At 41.0% G+C, this 16007-nt stretch overlaps 1 protein-coding gene across 2 annotated transcripts in view; it reads left to right on the plus strand.

Annotated features, from left to right (window-relative positions):
* The first annotated feature begins 1858 nt into the window (after positions 1 to 1858).
* NPSR1 (neuropeptide S receptor 1) overlaps positions 1859 to 16007 on the plus strand; it is a 232989-nt gene continuing 218840 nt past the window's right edge. For both annotated transcript variants that reach the window (XM_064290132.1, XM_010587176.3), the window contains exon 1: positions 1859 to 2005. In XM_064290132.1, coding sequence (XP_064146202.1) covers positions 1859 to 2005 — 147 coding nt within the window. The remainder of the gene's footprint in view (positions 2006 to 16007) is intronic.

Below are 16007 nucleotides of genomic sequence, written 5' to 3' on the forward strand. Positions count from 1 at the left end.
ATAAATTTTAATTCAAGTAAAACCTTCCGATAGAAAAGCACATACATTTTAAGAGTGTAGCACAACAGATTTCCCCAAACGGAACACGCATACATAACCCAGATACAGAGATGGAAAATTATCAGCAGCACAGAAGTGAAATCATGCACTTAGAATGTGTAATTTCAATCTTACTATATACTTCCAAATTTATCTTCAAAGCCACCACGTCAATTAATCCTCACATCAGAAGTGGAAAAGCATATGTGTTTCTCCTTGTTCTTATTAGCGCTAGGGGAGGTCATACCGTATTTTTCATCTGCTAACAGGTGAAAATGCTTTCTTATTGTTTTAAGTTGCTTTTTTTATTTATTAATATGGTTGAGCATCTTTCCATGTTTATTTGCCAGTTGGAATATCTTTGCTCATTTTGCTATTGGGTTGTTGTTCTGTTTTACCCTTTCCCTAAGAGCCAAAGCTTACACAGTTTTCTGGACAGCTCTTTCCTGTTTGCCCTGCCCCTTCTTTATAGACACACTGTAGCATACTGTACTCTTCTTGGGGCTGGATGGATTATGCCAAAGCTTTCCCAGGAAGTCTCATGGGGGGCTGCAGTCTTTTATGATTATACTAAACCTGCCACCTCTCTTATACCAAGTGTCAAAAACAGGTGGCTGGGCATGTTTATTTGACTCTCGGGGCGTTTTCAGTGTAAGTACTCAGGTATTACGTTTGCTTGCAATACAATAAGCAGCTTAGTGCCTATTGTTTTACACCTGGCCTGCCACCCCTATTTATGTTAACTCCATGCCCCTGTAGGCATTTGGGAATTAATGCAAACCAGTCTGTATTAGATGAAAGCACCACTGTCTAGGGATTTCTGAAGGGATGGGAGTTCATCTCATTTCCATTGTCGGCTTTAGGATCTTGAGCAAGTCATTTCATCTCTCAGAAACAGTCTCTTCCAGTGTAAAACGAAACATAAAGTTATCTTCCCCAAAGGCCTCACAGAGTTGTTTTGGAAGTTAAATCAAAACACATATATCTGTTTTATTTGTGTGAGAAATGGGAGCAGCCATGGTTATTCTTGCCCACGCCTGTCTATTGCGCCAAGGATACCTCCCTTACCTCCATTCAGCCATCCCCGAGTATGGTCCTGGGCAACAACAGAGGTGAATACACTCGAGGTGACAGGATTCTGTACCAGGCTCCGTTCTCAGCCATATCACAGAGGGGTCAGGCCTTATTGACAAACATAGACCCCAGGCTTTTCTGAGAACTGCCTTTTGAAAACCTGGAGCAAAACCACAGGTGTGAAATCCAAATGTGCTAGTTGCATCTGTTTTCTGAATAAGGTGTATGCTGCTCAGTACAAGGCTGGGTAAGGATTCTAAGTCAGACAATAATCTCAGCTGAAACAAATGCATAATTTTGATTTGATTTCAGAAATGCAAACATGACCTGAATTGATCAACCTACTGAACAGTCCAAACTCCTGTATTTTTGAAGCTTGAGCAGAAGTGGGGGTCCGTTCTGGAAGTTAGGAGAAGGATACCTGGGCAGAGACACACTGAAGGGAGGCCTGTCCAGGGACCACGGGGATTGCCGTCAGGATGAGGCCCCGACCCTGGGCAGGACTGTGCTGGCTACTGGATGGTAAATGCAAGGAGAGAGCAGCACTTGGATCCTCCCTATCATCAGGCAGAGCTCTTCAATGAGGTGAGCTCAGGAGGGCTCTGTGTGCCTTTGCTCAGCCCAGCTCCAGCCAGAAGACTTGGGAGGCAGAGCTGCTGCCTGTTGCCCGGCTCTCCAGAGGTGAGCCAGACTCTGCTATTTGGCTGCAGGTGCAGGGACAGAGAGGCTAAACCCTGCCTGAGCCATGCCAGCCAACCTCACAGAGGGCAGCCCCGATTCCAGTGGGACCACACAGATGCTGGATTCTTCCCCGGCCGCCTGCTCCGAAACAGTGACTGTCACCGAAGTAGTGGAGGGAGAAGAGTGGGGCTCTTTCTACTCCTCCTTCAAGGTAAGCCTTCCATGCTGAACCTTGATTTAAAGGATGAAACAGGTGGAGCCTAAGAGACGGTATCCTAGCCAGCACTGAAATGAGTGGAGTTTATTTCCTTTATTAAAAAGATTGAAAGAAGGATAGGTTAAAGCAACGAGTTTTTCATAGTAGATAAGAAGCTGTATTGTAGTTTCATATGATTAAAGGGTTTTTTTTTTTTCCTGCTGCTGTTGAATGTGTGAATGAGTAATTTTGATGAGTGGATTTTTTTGTTTGTTTGTTTATTTTCCTCCTTTCTTTAGGAAAAGGCACTTGTACTTAACCCTGTAGCAGTGTTTGAAATGGTGTATTTGTAATGGGGGTTGGAGTTGTAAGGCTTTTGCTAGGAGTATCGGGGTGAGGAAAGCCCACAGCCCCTCGGGACAGCTTCCAGTGCATTGAGAGACATAGCACTGTGTAAGGAAGGACTACACTTTACTTGTTGATCCTTTTCACTGAAAATCATCGGTGAGAAACAGAGCCCGTGACCACAGTTTGCGGTACCACAGTTTGCAACAAGCTGCCTACTAGAACAAATGAAGAGTTTGGTGAGTTTCACTAAAAGCACCTGAAATCCACATTAAGGAAATGATCCTCATTGAGCTACTACTGCTCCTTCAGCTGCAACGAGTTCTGGTGGCCAGGGATAAATCAGGCATTTAGAAAACAAGAGTTTGCTGCATCTTGCATCAGAACACTGAGGCCTCACGTTATTTCACATGCTGCCTCCATGGTGTGTTCAGTCATTGCAATAATTCACAGGTCTCAAACTGTTCCTTTATTTCAAAAAGAAAATACTCCAGGAAAAAATGATAGTTTTGCTTCTTTTTTTTTTTTGATCCTCTGGTGTTCTCGAAATGATTCGGTCTGGTTTTTGCAGGACCACCTTGCTACTGGAGGCCCGCCTCTTTGGGAACACTACTCAGAATAAAACTTTCAGCAGGGAGCTATCCCAGGAGCCTCCTTCTTTGCGCTCCTTCAGAATCAAGAGCCCCTGTAGCAAAGCTGAGCCCAAACAAATCACTTAGGCTCTTGGCAGCGGGACTTTGTCCCTTTGAAGCAGCTCCTAACTTTTGCACACAGACACACACACAAGCTCCACGGCATAAAATAGAAACTAAAATTGGAGTTCATTGTCATTTGCCAGTGGCTGACTAGTCTTCTCTAGGACAGCAGCCTGCAGACCCCAAGACGGTATGGCGGAGGAGCAAGCTTTGTGTGCTTGGGAAACACACACTGCACTCAGTGACGGCTGCCTCTGCAGCCTCTTTGATATTTATAGAACATGACAGCAAACAGAATGAAGAGAGACTGGCCATAGCAAGGGGGTAATAATATGCAATAAAGCAGTTGTTCTGAGACTCAGGCAATAATTACTCTGAAATGAAATCTCATTTGCCACTCCTTGAACACAGCACCAGAGGGGATGTGCCAAATATGTGAACAAATACCTGCTTACTCTGTTAGTGTTTCTACTCTCTGTTCTAGCAACATCATTGCTAAAAAAAAAAAAAAAGAATAAAAGAAATCCACTTCCATTGAGTCAATTCCAACTCACAGGAACCTTAAAGAATAGAGTAGAACTGCCCCATAGGGCTTCCAAGGAGCAGTGGGTAGATTTGAACTGCTAACCTCTTGGTTAACTATTGTGCCGGTATCAGGGCTCCAGGCACTAAATAGCATTGTCTTATTTTTATCTTTTTCCTATTGACATGTTTGCCGTAAAACAGCTAGACCCTGGACAAAGAGAGACGCAGAAAGACAGGAATTGGAAATCTGGTCAGCTGCTTGGAACGCTCTGCCTCACGTGTTCTCTTTGCTAACACACGATGAGTTTTAGCTACACAGCAATCAGCAGTGGTGTTTGTAGGCATCTAGCTTAAATTTCCTAGTGTAACTTCTGCTGTGGTCCCCTTTGAGCCCAAGCATTTTTTTTTTTTTTTTTTTGCGGGGATGGGGGCAGGAAGCATGCTTGACAAATAGGTCTGATGCAAGCCCTTGTTCTCTTTGCTTTTATTCCACATACTTCCCAAAAAAGAAACAGAAATGTCCCTCCTCACTATCTTCCAAACCTATCCTTTTTATCCCCATTACCTTACAAAAAGCAGTAAAAAAAAAAAAAAAAAAAACTAGCATAAAAAAAATTGTAACAGCAATAAAAGTAGTAAAATATTAACAGCAGAAATAATAGCAACGGCAGTAGCCGTACTGTCCATTCTCTGGGGGCTTTCTGGTGCAGGAATCTTGCCAAGCAGCTTCTGTGACGTATCTCATTTAGCTCTCACAATTCAAGGTGATTTGAATTCCATCTGGAATTGCCTTCCATCTTCATTTGCATCTATCTAAATTCTACCCATTCTTTAAGGCTCAGCTTGGGTTGCTTCCTCCCTGAAGCCCCTCTTGACTCATTCCTCTGAGTTCCAATAGTGTTATGGGTTGTATTTCTCTTCCCTCCACTTAATCCAACTCTGTTTTAAACTGTTATTTAAATATGTATGGACAGTCATTAAGCTCCTTGAAGGAAAGGCATGCCTGATGTTGGATTCAGAGCTCAGCACTATGCATACTGCACACCCTCAATAAACATTTACTACATAAATGAACTGTGGTGTCTGTTTCTGTCCATGCCTAAATTAAGTCAGGAAGGTCACATTCCCAGTGACAAGGGTAGGGGTTCTTATCAACCACAGTTTCACACGTCAGCCCCTGCCTTGTCTGGCCTCTATCAGCTGTATTGACAGAAGTCCTCTGCAGAAATGTTTAGCTTACCCTTATCCCTATCCCATTTTTAAGCCAACTGTGATGAAGGTAAGTGATATATTTCAGTGGGTAAGCTATGAGATTTGTTGTGGGGTCATAGGCCAGTACCCAGAACCTGGTTTAGCCCTCAAGAACCTATACCCACTGTGTTTTTGCCTTACTTAGTCTCAGCTGTCTTGCTCAGTCCACATACCTGGGTCTCTGACTTGGTTTCCTGCTTAGCGCTCTGGTTCTTCTCCTCTAACCCTGAAGCCTTTTTGGCCAGAGAAAAGACACCCCTGTCTAGATCTTACCATCCCTCCTTCATAGGCTGAGAACCTTTTCCTTCCTTCCACCTCCAAATTCTTGCTTCTGCTCCCCACAACTCTAACCTGCTCTGTAGTCCTAAGTATGGTGTATTCCTTAGACGTTAGCAGAGAAATCAAGGTGAATTTTCCTCCTCCTTGTATCATGAGTTTTCTGTGGCTAACCCCATGTGGTCCTATGTTCAAGGTTCTCAGCTCAGACCTTTGTTTCCTTTCCATTTTCCAATTTGTCCTTTCAAGATCCCAACCAGATGACCTCCTCAAGTCCTAGCCCCCAACATTAAGGAATTATATGGGCTTCCAGAAGTTTTCAAGGAAGATGGAAACTGGCTCATCAGAAAGAACATAGGGGGTCCAAATATAACACTGTCTGAATGGAAGATTAAGAGGGAATCCTTTGTACAGCCCTTAACTTGGCACATGAATTCACTAGCAATGTTTCCTGAATCTTTGATTCTTAGTGATGAGAAACCAAATTTTAACTAACTGGGAAGGAGGCCCATCTGAATTAGTAAATTATCTGAATGATACCATAATGCAAATGAAGCTCAGTTTTATTATTCTTAGGTGAGGAGCAAAGCGTGAACCAAGACTGCTAAATATTACCTAATGAGAATCTTTTATTCAGTCTCCTTCAGTGGGTAACTACAAATGATATGCAATTAGTCTAACTATTGTTTATGTGTAAATGGTTGTGCCTAAGTGCTTGAGGGTGATTGGACCTGGTTTGTTCCCTTTGTTTGTACACCCTCCCTGCCATGCTGCCTTACTGTTCATTTTCTTAACACACCCTTCCTCCATTAATATATAAAAAAAGCAAATTTCAGCTCAACCCATATCCCAATTATCTCACAGGACGCTTTTAGGAAAAGCTCAATTTAAGAAGCTTAAGTAACTGTGATTGTTTTCATTACATTTATGTTCACAACTCATTTCTAAGAGCTCAGTCTACCTACTGAGTATCCGTATTTCCACCATCTGTGATTGCTATTTCAACTCCTCTTTGCCCAAGTGCCTCCTTTCCTGAATCTTCCACTTGTCCCATCACACTTCTCCATGGCTTGCTTATCTTCCTTCCTGCCTTGGATCCCAGGACAATGTCAATGTTGCCCTTCCTAGAATCCAGGAACCTGCAGCCCACAACCTCCCAAAGTAACTCCTGCAGTTAATACCAAGGGGTCCTGCATTTCCATTATGTATGTTTTGTCCTCTTCTAATTAGTTTCACTCTGTATATTCAATTTGAGTTTCTACAGTGGAATAGTAAGAGTGCCTGGGTGGTGCAAACAGTCGAGCACTCCAATACTAGCTGAAAGGTTGGTGGTTGGCACCCGCCCAGAGGTGCCTCAGGAGACAGGCTTGGCCATCTGCTTCTGAAAGGTCATAGCCTTGAAAACTCTATGGGAGCAGTTCTACCCTGCACACATGGGGTCGCCATGAGTGGGAATTGACTCCATGGCAACTGACAGAGACATACACATACTTTCTCATCAAGTTCTCCCACATCTCTCCTCACATCCTGCACCACTGTTGCACCATTTAGCTCTCCGTTTCCTTCAGCCTCCTTTCTCTGTGGTGGGGAATCTGACTGTACTATAAGTTCTTCCAAACTTATTTCAGGCTCTCTGCTCTGCATACTCAAAAGACGGTGTTCTTACAATGGCAAATGCCATTTCTCTGGCAAATGCTTTGCTGTGTATATTTTACCAAAAATTACCTTTTAAAAAAGCCATTTTTCTTCAAGCTACTTATGAGATCCATCGTGAGGTATTTTGAAAGCTGAATGCAAACTCATTTCTATCAGACTTGACGGAGTAAAGAAGGTACCCTGAGAGCAGGTGGGGTAGTGTGCCATGGCCTCCTGGGCTGGGGAAGTTTATATCAAGCAAGTGGGAAGACGCACATCCATTAACACCTCAAAATGTCACCCTGTCGTCCTTGAAGTAATTTGTGGTTGATAGAGTAAGATGTTTAAAGCTACGCATTCAAGTGGACAGGAAATGTTACTTTATTTTTCTGTAACTGAACTTAGCTGCTCTCTGGAACTCTCAGGACATCTGAGTGCAGAAAGGTAGCTTAGTTATCCCCAGGTAAACTCGGGCTCTCAAGTTTTTACCTTCAGGTCAGCGAGGCAGTGTTGCTTAGAGGCTAGGCTGTAGAGCCAGACTGCTGAGGTCTAACCCCAATTCCCCCACCATCTCGCTGTGTGATGGTGGACAGTTTACTGACACCCGTGCCTTGGTTTCCTCTTCCGAAAAATGAAGCTGATGACTGAACGTCCATCAGAAGGATATTGTGGAAAGTAAGTGACAGAATGTTTGTAAAATCTTTAAGAACAGTGAGTGGGTCAAAATAAACTGCTCAGTAAATATTAGCTACTACCGGGAATTGGCTGGTTCACTCTATTTTCTCCAGGCCACTCATCAAGAATCTTCTGAAGGTTCCAAGGGACCACTGGAGGTTGAAATATTTCATGATGGTTTTAATATACATTAGGTTCTCAAACATGATGAAACTATATATTCATTTTTTCCCAAATAGAAAAAAAAAAAAAAACTTTTTTAAATGTAGATTAAAGAGAAAAAAACGTTGTCGAGTCGACTTTGACTCATGGTGTTAAGGTAGAGATATTCGGGGAAGATTGCATTTCTTACTTTATCATCCTTATATAATGTCTAGTTTTTTTCTAGGCAAGTTAAGTGTCCACAAATGAAGGGCTGTTTGCAGAGATGCACAGTTATGCCCTGTCCAGAACAAGAAAGAATGGGTTTCTAGGGTGGCACAAAGACTTTCCTGGCCACAACATGGCAAAATCACCCAAGGTCACAAGGAAGTTGTGAGCAATAATCAGGGTTTTGTTTTGTATTGCCTACTTAGTTATCTAAAAATGATGGCTCTCTTAGTCTTGTCAGCAGCTCTTTCAGTTTACCATGTGATCCATTTGACCCTCCCATCATCTCTACCCTGACCCCATTGCCATGAGTAGATTCTGACTTATAGCGACCCTATAGGACAGATTAGAACTGCCCCCACAGGGTTTCTAAGTCTGTAATCTTTTCAGAAGCAGACTGCCACATCTGTCTCCCACAGAACAGCTGGTGAGTTCGAATGGCTGACTTTGCGGTTCACAGCAGAGCACTTAATCACTGCACCGCCAGGAATCCTTCCCATCATCTCTACGGAATTTAAAATAGCATTTGTTTCTCTTAAACCAGTTGTGAAAATGGAATCTGAGAGAAGTTAAAGATGTGAACTTAGTTAAATATATATATAGTATATTTTGGAAACCCTGGTGGCGTAGTGGTTAAGTGCCACAGATGCTAATCGAAGAGGTTGGCAGTTCGAATCCGCCAGGTGCTCCTTAGAAACTCTATGGGGCAGTTCTACTCTGTCCTATAGGGTCGTTATGAGTCGAAATCGACTCGACGGCAGTGGGTTGGTTTGTTGGTATATAGTATATTTTATTCAAAGGAGCCCTGGTGGCTCAGTGGTTAAGTGCTCAGCTGCTAGCCAAAAGGTTGACAGTTCTAAACTACCAGCCACACCATGAGAAAGATGTAGCAGTCAGTGAAAAAGAGGAAGACCCTCAATGAGATGGATTTACATGGTAGCTGTAACATTGACTTAAACATAGCAATGGTTGTGAGGATGGCTCAAGACTAGACAGTGTTTCTTTCTGTGATACACGGGGTTGTTATGAGTCAGGTTGACTTGACTACACCTAACAATATATACAAACACATGTGTGTGTGTGTGTGTGTGTGTGTAGTGTGTGTGCATGTGTTTATATACACAGAAGCATAGGTGGCGCAGTGGTTAAGAACTTGCAGCTAACCAAAAGTTTGGCAGTTCGAATCCCTGGAAACCCTATAAGGTCACTGTGAGTTGGAACAGACTCAACGGCACCTAACAACAACAACATATATATAGGCGTACCTCCTTTTATTGCCCTTTGCTTTATTGTGTGTCACATATATTGTGCTTTTTACAAACTGAAGGTTTGTGGCAGCCCTGTGTCAAGTAAGTCTATCGGCACCGTTTTTCCAACACCATGTGCTCACTTCATGCCTCCGTGTCACATTTTGGTAATTCTCTAAATATTTCAAACTTTTTAATTATATCTTTTATGGTGATTTCTGATCGTTGATGTTACTATTGTAATTGTTTTGGTCTACCATGAACTGTGCCCATATAAAACGGCAAACTTAATTGATAAATGTTATGTGTTCTGACTGCTCCACCTACCAGCCGTTCCCCTGTCTCTCTCCCTCTCCTCAGGCCTCCCTATTCCCTGAGACAAGACAGTACTGAAATTAGGCCAATTAATAACCTTCCAATGGCCCCTAAGGATTCAAGTGAAATGAATAGTCACACATCTCTCACTTTAAATCAAAAGCTAGAAACAATTAAGCTTAGTGAGGAAGGCACATCAAAAGCTGAGACAGGCGGAAAACTAGGCCTCTTGCGCCACACAGCTAGACAAGTTGTGAATGCAAAGGAAAAGTTCTTGAAGGAAATTAAAAGCACTATTCCAGTGAACACACAAATGATAAGAAAACAAAACAGCCTTACTGCTGATATGGAAAAAGTTTCAGTAGTCTGGATAGAAGATCAAACCAGTTACAACATTCCCTTCAGCCAAATCCTAATCCAGAGCAAGCCCCTAAGTCTCTTCAATCCTTTGAAGTCTGAGAGATGTGAGGAAGCTGCAGAAGAAAAGTTTGAAGCTAACAGAGATTGGTTCATGAGGTTGAAGGAAAAGTCTCTATAACATAGAAGTGCAAGGAGAAGCAGCAAGTGTTAATATAGAAGCCGCAGCAAGTTAGCCAGGAGATCTAGCTAGATAACGGATGAAGGTGGCTAAGCTAAACAACAGATTTTCAATATAGACAAAAAAGCCTTATATTGGAAGGAGCTGCCACCTAGGACTTTCATAGCCAGAGAGAAGTCAATATCTGGCTTTGAACTTCAGAGGGACAGGCTGACTCCCTTGTTTGGGACTAATGCAGCTGGCGACTTTAAGTTGAAGCCAATGCTCATTTACCATTCCAAAAACTGGAGGGCCCCTAAGAATTATGCTAAATCTCCTCTGCCTGTGCTCTATAAATGGAACCGCAAACCCTTGATGACAGCGTTATCTGTTTACAACATGGTTTACTGAATATTTTAAGCCCATTGTTGAGGCTTACTGCTCAGAAAAAAAGATTTCATTCAAAATATTACTGCTCACTGATAACGTACCTGGTTACCCAAGAGCTCTGATGGAGATGTACAAGGAGATTAATGTTGTTTTCATGCTGCTAGCAACACCTATTCTGTAGCCCATGGATCAAGGAGCAATTTTGATTTTCAAGTCTTATTATTTAAGAAATATATTTTGTAAGACTATAAAAAAAAAAAAGACTATAGCTGCCATAAATAGTGATTCCTCTGGTGGATCTGGGCAAAGTAAATTGAAAACCTCCTGGAAAGGATTCACCACTCTAGATGCCATTAAAACATCTGTGATTCATGGGAGGAGGTCAAAATATCAACACTAACAGGAGTTTGGAAGAAGTTGATTCCAGCCCTCATGTATAACTTTGAGGGGTTCAAGACTTCAGTAGAAGAAGTAACTGCAGATGTGGTGGAAATAGCAAGAAAACTAGAATTAGAAGTGGAGCCTGAAGATGTGACTGAATTGTTGCAATCCCATGATAAAACTTTAACTAATGAGAAGTTGCTTCTTATGGATGAGCAAAGAAAGTGGTTTCTTGAGATGGAATCTACTCCTGGTGAAGATGTCATGAACATTGGTGAAATAACAACGACAGGTTTAGAATATTACATAAACTTAGTTGATTAAGCAGTGGCAGGATTTGAGAGGGTTGACTCCAATTTTCGATGAAGTTCTGCTGTGGTTAAAATACTATTAAACAGCATTACACGCTACAGAGAAATCTTTTGTGAAAGAGTCAATCAATGTGGTAAACTTCATTTTTGCCTTATTTGAGGAAATTGCCACAGCCACGCCAGACTTTAGCAACCACCGCCCTATTAGTCAGCATTTTTTTTTTTTAGCAATTAAGTGTTCTGTAATTAAGGTACATACATTGTTTTTTAGACTTAATGCTATTGCACACTTAACAGACTACAGTATAGTGTAAACATAACTTTTACATGCACTGGGAAACAAAAAAATTCATGTGATTCACTTTATTGCAGTTGTCTGGAAGCCAACTGCCATATCTCCAAGGTATGACTACATATATATATATATGTGTATAATTTTTTTTATACGTGTATGTATGCATACACAAATCTGTACATACAAGTGTGCATATACATATGTATATCTATATTTATCTATATATCTCTTTCTCTATCTCTATATATCTATATCTCTCTATATATATCTCTGTCTCTCTCTCTATATATGTATATAGTGCTTATTTTACTCAGAATAGGTTAGGCTATTAAACAGTAAAAGTTTATTTCTCTGTCACAACACAGTCTCAAGCAGGTTTTCTCCAACTTGTAGATAAACCATAAGAAACAAGTGGCTTCCAAGTTACCTGGGGAAGAGAGAGCAGGCAGGTGGCACAACTCCTCATGTCTGCTCTGGGACAAGGTGACACATGTCACAGGAGTCAGTGACCTGAGGGCCATGGGACAGGTAGGTTAACCGAATGCCCAGGAAGATGAAACAGTGCAGGGACGTAGCGTGCTGCTGAAAGCTGTTTGGTCCTTACCTTCTTCAGCTTGGCAGAGTGGCCTTTCACAGTTGGACTCTGTCACCTTCCCTAAACTTTTCCTCACGACTTCTACCACAGTGCACTGAATGGCTCACCAAATTCCAGAGAACTGAGATTTTTTCCCTTTTCCTAAAATGCCTTTCGGCCACCTTTTCCTTCTGCTACCACACTGGGAAGCCTCCAGGTATTTTTAGTTGTCCCGCACCACCACTACCCCTGCTCCCAAGGCACTTTGCATCTCTGTGTAGTATGATTTCTCTATTCACCTACACATACATACGCTCACACACATGCATGTGCACACACACAGATACAGTCACACACGTACATGAACATAAACACACAAACACAGTGCACATGCACATAGACACATTTAGACTCAGACACACCCACATGCACACATATGCAGACACATGTGTGTGTACACAGTGCACATACACAGACTCAGACACACAGGTACGGCACACACACACGTATACATACACACAGTGTACGTGTGCACACAGACACACCTAGACTCACATGCATGCCCCCATGTACATACACATACACAGAAACACTTAGACACACACAGCACACACACTCACACATATATAATGTCCATGCACACATAGACATATATGCACACATGTGCAAGAACACAGGTATGCACACATTGGATGTCAGGTTTTCAAGCCATCTTTAGTGCCCAATGTACCTCGTACCGTGCCTGACATAGTAGATAGTTAATAAATATTTTGACCATAAAAAGGCATATCACAAAACAATCTGCATAAAAGGTTTATTCCTAAAATCTCAAGAAATCCATATGAACAGATGAGGGTGGATGGAGTCTTAATCCTTACTTGCCAGCCACCAAGTTTAGATTTTAAAGGTGCCATGATTTGGGGAATTCCCAACATCACAACCAGCCGTGTCAGGGGAAGCATAGATAGGTCTTTAGATCCAAACAGCATCCAGGGCCCCCTCCACATGCTGCCGACTCTTGTTTGGCATCTGAGGCCTCGGGACCATCCACCTCCAAGCCCAAGGGCCCCAGGCAGGCACTGAGCAAGCACAGTGGTCACATGCATTTCTCTGCTCTGTCTATGTGGGTCCTCGTGTCTGATTATTAAAGCACAGCCACGGAGGAGTTCAGTGGTGGGAAGGTGGGCAGAGTTTGGATCGAGCCCTGTCTACTAGGATTCTGAATCAGGAAGTCACACTTAATTCCCACCTGCTGTTCGCTGCATGCTTACATTCAGAAGATGTGCCCTGTGAACAGTGGAACTACAACGGTTTTCTCTGCACTGGACCCCATGCTAGGTAACAGGGAGCCAAAAAGGGTTTATTATTATTGTCCTTAGGGGCTGGTAAACATATTAATTAATTCAACAAATAAGACTAAAATGATCATCAGTCTTTTAAATTCTTAAAACCCATACATAAGCATAAATGCTTCTCACTCTTATTTAAGTTACTGTTATTTTAATTTTAAAAGAAATTAAGGACCATGTCTAAAAATAAGTCAAAGCTGGGTAATGCTGAATATAAACTTTTAAACTCTATTCTCTACCTCATTGCTACACTATGTACCCCCTTACCAGACCAAGTTGATAATCACTGACTGACTTGATAGAGCTTCCACTACCTTAGGCAATGGGAGTTCAGTGAAGGCTAAGACAGGTGCCCTGTCCTCAGGCAGCTCTCTGTAATGGAGGAAACAATAACTATGACTTAAATGTAAGGGAAGAGGATGTAGTCACTTATATGAGGGAAGAGAAGAAAAGACTGGTGGAGGGAGGACGAGGAATGGGGAGTATAAACAAATTTGTACATATGCAGGATTTCTACATATAGATCCAAGTAGACCAATTAGATTGAAGCTGAGGGTGTAGGTGGAAGAGTTAGAGAGGGAAACACAACAAAGTAGAACAGCAGGCTAAACAATATGGACTTTTTTCCTATAGATAAGGAATCTTCTAATTTTTCTTAACAGAAATGTTGACAGTTCAAAGCTGTGGTTTTAGGGGGATTAACCAGGCCCTGGAATGTACACTGGGAAAAGAAAGTCAAATTATGATGGCCCATCAGGGGGTGTTGAGGACGCAGTCTGACAAGGATTTTCTGAGATTGGAAAAGAGAAGCAATTGCTCTCATGTGGGATTGTACATGGATGTAGGGAATCAGAAGTTTGGCAGAGGCAGAGAAGGAAATGGTCTGGGGGTTAAAACTGGAAAACAGATTCTAAAATGTGTATGGAAACACAAAGGAAATTGAATAGCTACAATAATTCTGATAAAGAGGAAAAAATTGGAGGGTTCTCACTACCTGATTTGCATCTTACTGTGAAGTTATGGTGTAGAATAGAATAAAGAAGAGACATACAGATCAATGGAAAAGAATAAAAAATTCCAGAAATAGACTCACACACACAGTTAATAGATGTTTCACAAAGGTAAAAAAGTAATTCAATTGAAAAAAATACAAATGAATGTCTATATGCAAAAAAAAAAAAAAGTAATCCCAATCCATACTTTGCTTGCTATAAAAAAGAATCCTCAATGGATAGTAAACCTAAATGTAAAACCTAAAACTACAAAATATTTAGAAAAAATTTCATGAGAAAATCTTTGTAACCTTGGGTTGGGCAAAGGTTCCTTATATATGACACTAAATGCACAATTCGTAAAAGAAAAAATTGATAAACTGAACTTCATTAAAGTTAAGAAACTATTTTTTGAAAGATACTATTAAGAGAATAAAAAGGCAAGCCATATATTAGGAGAAAATACTTACAAACCACTTATCTGGTAAAGGAATTGTACTCAGAATATATTAAAAATTCTCAAACCTCAATGTGAAATAAAACAACACACAATTTTTAAAAATAGCAAGAGATTTGAACACAAAGAAGATATGTGGGTGGTAAATGAGCACATGAAAAGATGCTCAACATCGTTGGTCACTAGAGAAAAGCAAAATAAAACCATAACAAAATACACAATGTACATCCATTAAAGAATGGCTAAAATAAAAATACACTGACAGTACCAAGCAGTGGCAAGAATGTGGAGCAATTAGAACCATCATGCATTGCTGATGGCAAGGCAACATGATACAAACATTTTGAAAGATGTTTTGGCAGTTTCTTGGAAAGTTAAACACACAGTTACTATCCAACCCAAAAAACCCATTTCGAGGAGTTTATCCAAGGGAAATAAAAACATACGTCTACACACAAAATTGTGTGTGAATATTTACAGTGACTTCATTCAAAATTGCCAAAGGTGGAAAAACCCCAAACATCCCTCAGCAGGAAAATATATGAACAAACTGTGGCACATCCATACAATGGAATATTACTCAGCAAAGAAAAGGAATGAACTACAGATTTGAATGAATCTACAACATGGATGAATCTCAAATGCATTATATTAAGTGAAAGAAGCCAGACGGTAAATGCTACATGCTATATGATTTCACTTATATGGTATTCTTAAAAAGGTAAAACTATAAGGACAGAAAACAAATTAGTGGTTGCCATGGGTTGAGGATAGGAGAAGAGGTTGACTACAAGGGACACAGAAATTATTTTGGATGATGGAGTTATTTTATCTTGATTATAGTGGTAGTTACATTTGTTAAAACTCTCAGAACTGTACATTTTAAAAGGTGAGTATTCCTTTGTATAAATTATAACTTAATAAAAAAAAGTTTTAAGTGATATAAAGACCCACATGTTGAGTTTAGTTTTCAACAGTATGTCTTAGTTATCTAGGGCTGCTATAACAGAAATACCACAAGTGAATGGCTTTAACAAAGAGAAATTTATTTTCTCACAATCTAGTAGGCTACAAGTCCAAATTCAGGATGCCAGCTCCAGGCGGAGGCTTTCTGTCTCTGTCATCTCTAGGGGAAGGTCTTGTCATCAATCTTCCACTGATCTAGGAGTTTCTTAGCACAGGAACCTTGGGTTCGAAGGACACGCTCTGCTACTGGCATTGATTTCTTGGTGGTATAAAGTCTCCCTGTCTGTGCTCGCTTCTCTCTTTTATATCTCAAAAGAATTGACTTAAAACACAATCTCATCTTGTAGATTGAGTACTGACTCATTAACATAACTGTCATTAATCCCACCTCCTTAACATCATAGAGATAGGATGTTACAACACATAGGAAAATTATACCAAATAACAAAATG

This window comes from Loxodonta africana, chromosome 8 (genome assembly GCF_030014295.1).
Source record: "Loxodonta africana isolate mLoxAfr1 chromosome 8, mLoxAfr1.hap2, whole genome shotgun sequence".
NCBI lineage: Eukaryota > Metazoa > Chordata > Mammalia > Proboscidea > Elephantidae > Loxodonta > Loxodonta africana.